The 8,076-nt window shown below is 44.5% G+C and overlaps 2 protein-coding genes across 2 annotated transcripts; one reads left to right on the top strand and one right to left on the bottom strand.

Moving 5' to 3' along the window:
• Nucleotides 1-685: 685 nt before the first annotated feature.
• On the bottom strand, nucleotides 686-3,150 carry LOC126607863 (transcription factor MYC2-like). The gene has a single exon (XM_050275567.1). The coding sequence runs from the start codon at nucleotides 3,002-3,004 to the stop codon at nucleotides 938-940; it is 2,067 nt and encodes a 688-aa protein (XP_050131524.1). The 5' UTR covers nucleotides 3,005-3,150; the 3' UTR covers nucleotides 686-937.
• Nucleotides 3,151-6,139: 2,989 nt separating this feature from the next.
• Nucleotides 6,140-7,388, top strand: LOC126609316 (uncharacterized). Its single transcript, XM_050277259.1, has 5 exons — nucleotides 6,140-6,194; nucleotides 6,310-6,679; nucleotides 6,764-6,849; nucleotides 7,121-7,182; nucleotides 7,344-7,388. The coding sequence occupies exons 1-5, from the start codon at nucleotides 6,140-6,142 to the stop codon at nucleotides 7,386-7,388; spliced, it is 618 nt and encodes a 205-aa protein (XP_050133216.1).
• Nucleotides 7,389-8,076: the final 688 nt, after the last annotated feature.

Raw genomic sequence — 8,076 nt, 5'->3', positions numbered from 1 at the left:
AACCCGAACAAGTGACTCAATGGTAAGGGCACGGAACAGGGTGAGAGATTCAGGCCCAATAAACGAAAAAATGTGAGAGATTTTGGATTTGATGCTTCGAGCTGGTGAGTCTGTTTGACTGTGGCCACAGATAGGGTGAAATTCCTAGTAGCCTCTTCAGATCCGGAAGAAATAGATAATCGTGACTTGTCACCAATTATCCTATTTTTAAGAGAAAAGAAAGTTCCAAACGTAACTATCGGTTGAATTTATTGAACTAAACGACATGCCAAAAACAAATGCTTGCGCCAAAATAATAATTTTCAAAATTCAAACTAAAATCTGTAAACTGCTCAGCACACGAGTTGAACCACAACCAAGTTGGCTATAGTCTCCAACTCCCTCCGTCTAATTTGGATTAGTTTAGAATATCAATTAATCCCGAAAGGAAAATGAAGACAAATTGAACAAGTAACAGCACTTGTGCAGGAAAAAAAAAATGAAGTTTTAATGAAACACTTGAGATACTATTCAATTTTAACGAAAATAACATTTTTACTCTAAAAAGTCGCTGCTGATACTATTTACTTACAAAATCTTTTTGTTTTTTTTATTAAAACTTAAATTTTTCAAATCATTTTCATTAGTTTTCGTTACAAAAAAAAAAAAAAAAAAAAAAAAAAAAGCCTCTCAGGCAGAATCTCCGTTCTGAAATACAATGCTTTGCTGCATTCCGAGAATAATACATACTTGAGACCTTCCAGTTTATATATACACATGAAAGAAACACAGAATATCTACCCGAAGACGACGACGTAGAATAACTATATTACAGACTACAGAGCAGAGCTCTCTGCATTGCAGGGAGCCTTAATATGTCCCGAAGCCCTAACCCACCAACTGGATTGGATTGGATTGTTTTGTATTGGATCGGATTGGAATGTTACTGGATGGATTGTCAAGTCTGGCGGTTATCCCCGACCTTCGAATGTAGAGCTAACCTGAGATGATCCTGCGTGTAAATTCGGCTACCCATTTTCACAGTGGCTTGTTGGATCATCAAATCGTTGATTACAGAAACGCTGGCATAGTGTACATCCATGTCGAGCTCCTTGAGAGCCGCCATTAACCTCGCGGCCGGGTGGTTCTTCTTACAACACTGAATTCGAATCATGGCGTCCCGCCCGATTATCTTCACATCAATGTCCATGTCTAACAATTTACTACTACACCCTTTCAGTTCATCCTCTGACATAATTGAACCCGAAGACCTCGAATCTTTGCAGGGCAAGTCCTTGTTCATCGACTCCAATTGCTTCTGTAACTCCTCCTTATCCGTCTCCACCGTCTGCAGCTTCAACTTGAGCTCGTTGATGTAAGATATGGCATCTCCCAGCAGCGACGCTTTGTCCATTTTCGAAACGTTTGGGACTACTGCTCGGAGGGCGTAGAATCTCTGGTTAAGCTTCTCTCTTCTTTGCCGCTCTGCTTCCACGTGATTCAGCGGCTCTTCTCTCCCATTCGCCGGTTTCCGACCCCGTTTTCTAGGTCGTTTTTCCTGGTCAACAACTCGGCTACTATCCGCCTCCCGAACCACCGACGCTTCGAGGTCCGAGTGATCTGAATCGGCACCGCCGCTCGATTTGACCACACAGCTGGACGGCAAAATCACTCCCGAACTAAAGGACAATATCCCCTCATCGTTGCTACCCCGCGATGGCGGAGACCTCTTCTTCTTGCTGTTGTTATCCTCGGCTGCGGTCATTTGGGAATGCCCCAAGAACAATTTCCCATTGGCGCTGTAGGAGCTCCTCTTGCTCTCCCCGAAATTCAAAATCTCACCTGATTCGGGCTTCAACGAATGCGAATTGGAATTGGAATTGGAATTCTTCACGCTGCTCCCGTCGTATACGTTGTAATCGGAGAAATTGAGCTCCCCGGTGAAGAAGCTCTGCGTCTGCTGTTGTTGTTGTACTTGCTGCTGCAATTGTGGTACTTGAATCGGGCTCGGGTTCTCGGATAAGCTACTGGAGCTCGGGTGGTTGTCGAACTGCACCGGCTTTGAAATTAGCTGGTTGCTGGTGTTGGTGGTTGCCGAAGTATTCACCGGGTCCTTCATTTCCATGGTGGTGGTCGACGGATCGTTGAGCCAGAGCGAGGAAGGGTCGTTCTCGCCCTGATCGGCGGTGGCGCCGCCGCTCATAGGCCAAGAACCGACCTCCAAATTGTTGAAATCAAACAAAACCCTGACCTTATTCATCAGATCGGAGCTCTGGTAGATGAGCTCGGTCGATCCCAACTCCACAACCCCATTCGCCGTCGGAACGCAAACCATAGTCTGCAGCCCAAACACTTGGCCCTGTCGCGCCCGCTCGCACGGAGAAGCCGCCAGCCGGTCCGGTCCAGCAACCCAGACCGGGGTGGAGTGAAAGAAGGCCTGACCCGGAAGCGAGCCGCCGTTGACGAACGACTGAGTCATTGAAACGAGAAAGAACCACTCAGTATCAGTCACTTCTTGATCCACGGCGTCGTCGTCCGCTGACGTGTCGGCGCCGGAAATCAAGGAGTTGAGGTCTCGGAGGACTTTCTTGCGGTACTCTTGTTCGGCGGCGGATGTCGTCGTTTTGGCCTTGGCCTTAACCTTGTCCCTCTCGTCTTTGTAAAATCCTTCCCCCCATCCGAGAACGGCGGCGCCGGAGTAGTCGTAGGAGGACTGCCAGAAGATGGCGTAGGTCCAGCTCTCGCGCGCGCCATCGATCAGGGCCTGGAGGCGCTGCATGAGCGTCTCCTGGTTGAAGGGCGTGACGGAGGGCTGGAATTGGGCGGCGACAGGGGGCTTGGGGTAGTCTGACGTGGAGGCCGAGGATTGCGGCTGAACCGGGGCGTGAGCAGGTTGAAGCGTGGGCTGGGCCGGCGGAGCCGCCCAAAACGACGTCAGATCCGATGAGTTTATAAACGCGTCCATCAAGGACGCGTTGTCGTCCGTCCACATATTCGCCGTCGGCGGTATCCGGTAGTCCGTCATGTGATACGCAGCGTTTTGGCGATGGGATTGGTTGGGTGTGTAGAGAGAGAGAGAGAGAGAGAGAGAGAGGGAGGGAGAATTTTGGGTTGGGGAGGGTATGGAATTGCGTAAGGGGATTTTATGTGGATTGCATTTGAACTGAAGATTTAGCTGGGGAGGAAAGTGAGAGGTAAAAGAGGAGAGAGTGAGTGGTCCGAGTAGAAATTTCCAGGAAAGCATTTTGGCCGATTAATCGGCAGCATGCAAAAGCCCGCGTATACGTACGGCACGCGCGTGAAAGTCTTTGACCTTTGATCGTGTTGGACTGGTCATATTACTGCACGAGCGGCAACGCGTGGAACAGAATGTGATGATATTATTACAAAATAAGACATGAAATTCAACATTTTAGGATAGTTTTCTGGTAACTAATAAATGTTTAGATCGTTATTTGGGTGTTAATGTGGGTGAAATTAGCATCCAATTACAAAAACCGAGATTATTCCTATATCTTTCAACTCCATAAAAAGGATGAATTTATCTACAAATTATTGCAGTCAATTTAGAATAGTAATGTGATTGTGTAAATCCTAGTAGATATATGAATGTATCTTATATTCCTATTAGGAGGTGATTACTATTAAGAGTTGTAATCCTAAATGGTAAGGTTTTTGCCTATTTTTCTACTATAAATAAAGGCACAATGGGGGTGATACAAACACACCTCATAATTAATTCACTCTCTCTTCTCCTTCAATACAGCCGGTCCCCTGTCACAGCCCGTCCCGAATTATTTTATCGTTAGTGTGAAATATCTATTTTGCCATTGGACGTTGAGGTGTGTTGTGTGTGACATGCTTTCAGAGGTGGTCCAATATGTGAAGTTTCTAAAATTTTTGGACCCAACTAGAACTTAAGCTTTTGTTTGTTTTGGTTGGTAACCCAAACTAGGACCACTCACACACACCCAAGCAACCCATTGACCCTTCTCTCTCTTTCATTCTCTCGAATTTTATCCATTTTCCGTACAAGTTGTACGGTCACTCTTCAAACTAGCTTCATCTTACTCGGATCGACATCGAGGAGGTTGTTTTTGTGTTCCTTGTGAACTTAGGAGCTCATCCATACCCTTAATTTGACGTGAAAACCTCGAAAACCCGTGAAACCAGGATCCCCGATTTGGGTTACTGTTCATGTAGTTGTAAATGTGGAATTTTCAGCAAGTTTTAAGGTAATAGGAAGCCTTAAAACATCTTCACGAAGCTCAGGGAAGAAAGTTGGAGTGTTTTGGACGTCGGGAAGTCCCAGTTCGCGAGTTTCAAGTTTTGGCTGGATTATCGAGGTTTCTTCGGCGAGATGCCTTGGATTTTAGGGCTTAAAATTGGTAGGGTTTTGTTCTACTTGTTGTAAGCTTCATGTTGGTACAAATTTCATGAATTTTTGTTGAGAAATGAAGAAGATATTGAAGTTCCAAGATTTTCCAGTTTCCTACGATTGCAGCGGCACCGGCGCCGGACTCCGATGAACCAAGGAAGAAGGAGGAGAATATTCCGTCAAAGTTGATAGAATATTCTAACATTGTCAGGTATAATTAACGGTTTATGCTTATATTTAACGGAATATTCCCTAACGCCGTTAGGGAATCCGTTTGGTGTGCCAGGCACGTGCCTGCACGTGAGCCGCGTGTTTGGCCGTGCCTTGGCCGGTGCGTGAAGGCGCGTGGGTGGTCGGAAAATTTTTCTAAAAATATGGGGATGTTCCTGAGGTTGAGTAGGTCATGGTGGTATGTTCAAATACCCCATTTTAGCATTGTATGAAAAGTTATTTCCTAGTTTTGTGTATGTGCTTTAAATAACGTTTATTCAGTTATTTCGCATATAGATGAGACCTATCCTAAGGACGAGCGCCATCAATCGAGGCTCAGGGGCTACGACCCTTCGACATATCAGTGAGTGGGCTTTTGGTTTTCCGTATATACCTATATACTTGAGATTTCCCTAGAAAATGAATTTGAATGATTATACATTTTGAAATGCCATGCAAAGTATCTACCTATTTTATTTATGCATTAGTAGTTGCATATATTTATGATTGGTGTTGCAGACGCACAGGTAAGTGTCAGGTAAGATCATAAATTAAAGATATGAGATTACTTTAGTTATGCGAGATATGATATGATGTATTAAGAGCTCATAAATCTTCACCCCGGTGTTAGTGCTCCCGCCCAGAGTTAGGGCACAATCCTTCACGTGATGTTCACCTCCCGCACCATATGCTCACCTTGGAAACAAGTTAGGTGCACATGCTTGTCGTACAAACCACTTTAGTTGATTCCGACTCGTAGGTGACCCGCGATCATTCGCACAGTCTTCATGTGATCATAGCACTATAGCATATTTATTTTACACATAGTCCTGTCGTACAGACCACTTTAAGTGGTTCTAACTCATGTGCAGAATTTGATACAATTGAGATTGGCTATGAGCTATATACTCATCCGCGCAGGTGACGTTAGGTGGATTTAGCTGATATGATATCTGGGATTGATATATTTGAATTAGATTACTTATAGCATTTTATTGAGATACTTTGGCATGGTATATTTATATGATTTTCATCCTGAGCATGATTTATGTTATAGTATATATATTTTCTGGTATATTATACAGGTTTTATGACGAGGGGTTAGAACTTTTATGGAATGAAATGATTTTGAAAAGCTTTGTTTTTGCCCACTCACACTTTTTGTTTTGTGCCCCTCGAGGTTTTAGGTAGAAGTGTTTTGGTGGCTCACGAGGATTTCAACGGTGGTTCTGACAGAACATCATAAATGTAGGATCACCCTTGGGTATTGTATAATTAGTACTTATCCTGCTTGACTGCACTTAGGCTAGTTATGCTCTGGTTGTGTATTTCACACTTAATCTCGCACTAGCACTATCTTAGCTAGTACTGCTAGTAGTTTGGTTTTTATTCATTCGTATTTCTCTATATCAATTTTGCTTCCACACTGTGCACATGGTTACGTCACTCTCACGTGATGGCCAGCACGCCTTGATTTAGATCGAGGTGTGTCAGTTTGGTATCAGAGCCTAGGTTTGCAGTCCTGCATATCTTGTGAATCTTCTAATTATTTTGGTGTCTTCTGTCATAACTATGCCACCTCATAGAGATCCACGTCCTTCTGTTGAGCCTAGTTTCCCCGATATAGGTCAGTTAGGGGAAACTATAGCTAATGCCATTTAGTCTTCACTTTGTCCTCCCTAAAGGATACATCTTGAGACTATGTATAATCTGAAGCTAAATCATTTTTATGGGGAATGAAGGACATGAAGGAGCAGAGAAATGGATCAATCATCTTGAGAAGACTTTCCGTGTAATGCAGAGTCAGGGGAATCTTCTTCTTGATAGATGGGTCGAGACAACTACCTGGTTTCTGGGTCCGGAACCTGCATCCTGGTGGAGACAAGAGTCTTATCAGTTGTCACCAAAGGAAGTAGCTAACTGGGAAGTGTTTAAACAGTTGTTTCAGAAAAGGTTTATTCCACGTAAGTATATTGATCGTAAAAAGCAAAAGTTTACTCAATTAAACCAGGGGAAGATGACAGCAAATGAGTATTATAGGAGATTCACTGACTGGTCTCGCTATCATCCGGAGGTTGTTGCTAATCGGATTGAGATGCTCCGTCATTTCAGGTTGGGTACTAAAAAGAAATAACGTTCGATAACAACCTCGACTCCCTGTGCTACTTACCAGGAGTTTTATGAGATTTTGTTCAGGACTGAGGACTCAGAGAATATGCCTAGTGAGAGTGAAGATGAAGAAGAAAAGAATGGGAATCAGAGGCGAGATGATAAGGGTAAAGGTCAGTTTTCTCAAGGACCTTGCAAAACTCAGAGTTTTAAGAGGAATAAAACTAGTTCCAGTTCTTCCAGCGGAGGTTTTAGTGCCACTGGTTAGAGGAGAGGTGGTAGATTTTCAAGAGGTCCTAGATTCCAGAGGCAAGGAGATGTTGGACAAGGAAGTGCTCCATTGTGCCGCAAGTGTAATAATAGGCATTTTGGATAGTGTAGGCGGGCAGCAGTGGATGTTTTACTTGTGGGCAGATGGGACATAAAGCTATAAATTGTCCCCAGAATCAGCAGAGACCCCAGCAACTTTTTATGCCACCACCAGCGCCGATCCAGCAAGTTCCAAGGTTTGGTAGTTATGGTCAGATGGGTTGAGGTGGTGCTTACCATTATCAAGATGATGCCGCTCCTTATGCTCCAGGACCATATCAGTATTCGCAAGATCTTTATTACCAAAGTGAGTATTCTCAGTATCCTGGAGTGTATAAACTGTATCCTTTCATTCCAGCTGGTGGATCTCAGTGGTACCAGGGATGACAGCCCCAATAAGTAGAGATTGCTTCCAGTAGTGTGGGATCTTCAAGGTAATCTAGTCAGCCAAGTCAGGGGTGAGGTAATCAAGCTAATAGAGGTCGTGGGGGACGACATCAAGCCCAGGGACGTATTAGCAATATATTTCTACAAGATGCTCAGAATCATTCGGACTTGATCATGGGTTCGTTAAAAACATTCTTGGCCACTTTGCTAGAGTTTTAATTGATTATGGTGCTACGCATTCTGTCATATAGAGTTTGCTGTGACATCCCACATCGCCCATGGGAGTGATCCTTAAATGTATATTCCCATCTCTACCTAGCACAAGGCCTTTTGGGAGCTCACTGACTTCGGGTTCCTTAGGAACTCCAAAGTTAAGCGAGAAGGAGGCCAAAACACTCCCAGGATGGGTGACCCACTGGGAAGTTGCTCGTAAGTTCCCAAAAACAAAACCGTGAGGGAATGGTAAGCCCAAAGCAGACAATATCGTGCTACGGTGGTGGAACGGGCCTGAGATGTAGTGGTCTGTCCCGGGCCGGGATGTGACAAATGGTATCAGAGCCAATTCTTGGCCGAAAGTGTACCGACGAGGACGTCGGGCCCCTAAGGGGGTGGATTGTGACATCCCACATCGCCTAGGGGAGTGATCCTTAAATGTATATTCCCATCTCTACCTAGCACGAGGCTTTTTGGGAGCTCATTGACTT

The sequence above is a fragment of the Malus sylvestris genome, chromosome 16 (genome assembly GCF_916048215.2).
Source record: "Malus sylvestris chromosome 16, drMalSylv7.2, whole genome shotgun sequence".
NCBI lineage: Eukaryota > Viridiplantae > Streptophyta > Magnoliopsida > Rosales > Rosaceae > Malus > Malus sylvestris.
Note: the sequence above shows the minus strand (reverse complement) of the source record. Positions and strands in the feature narration are given on the sequence as shown.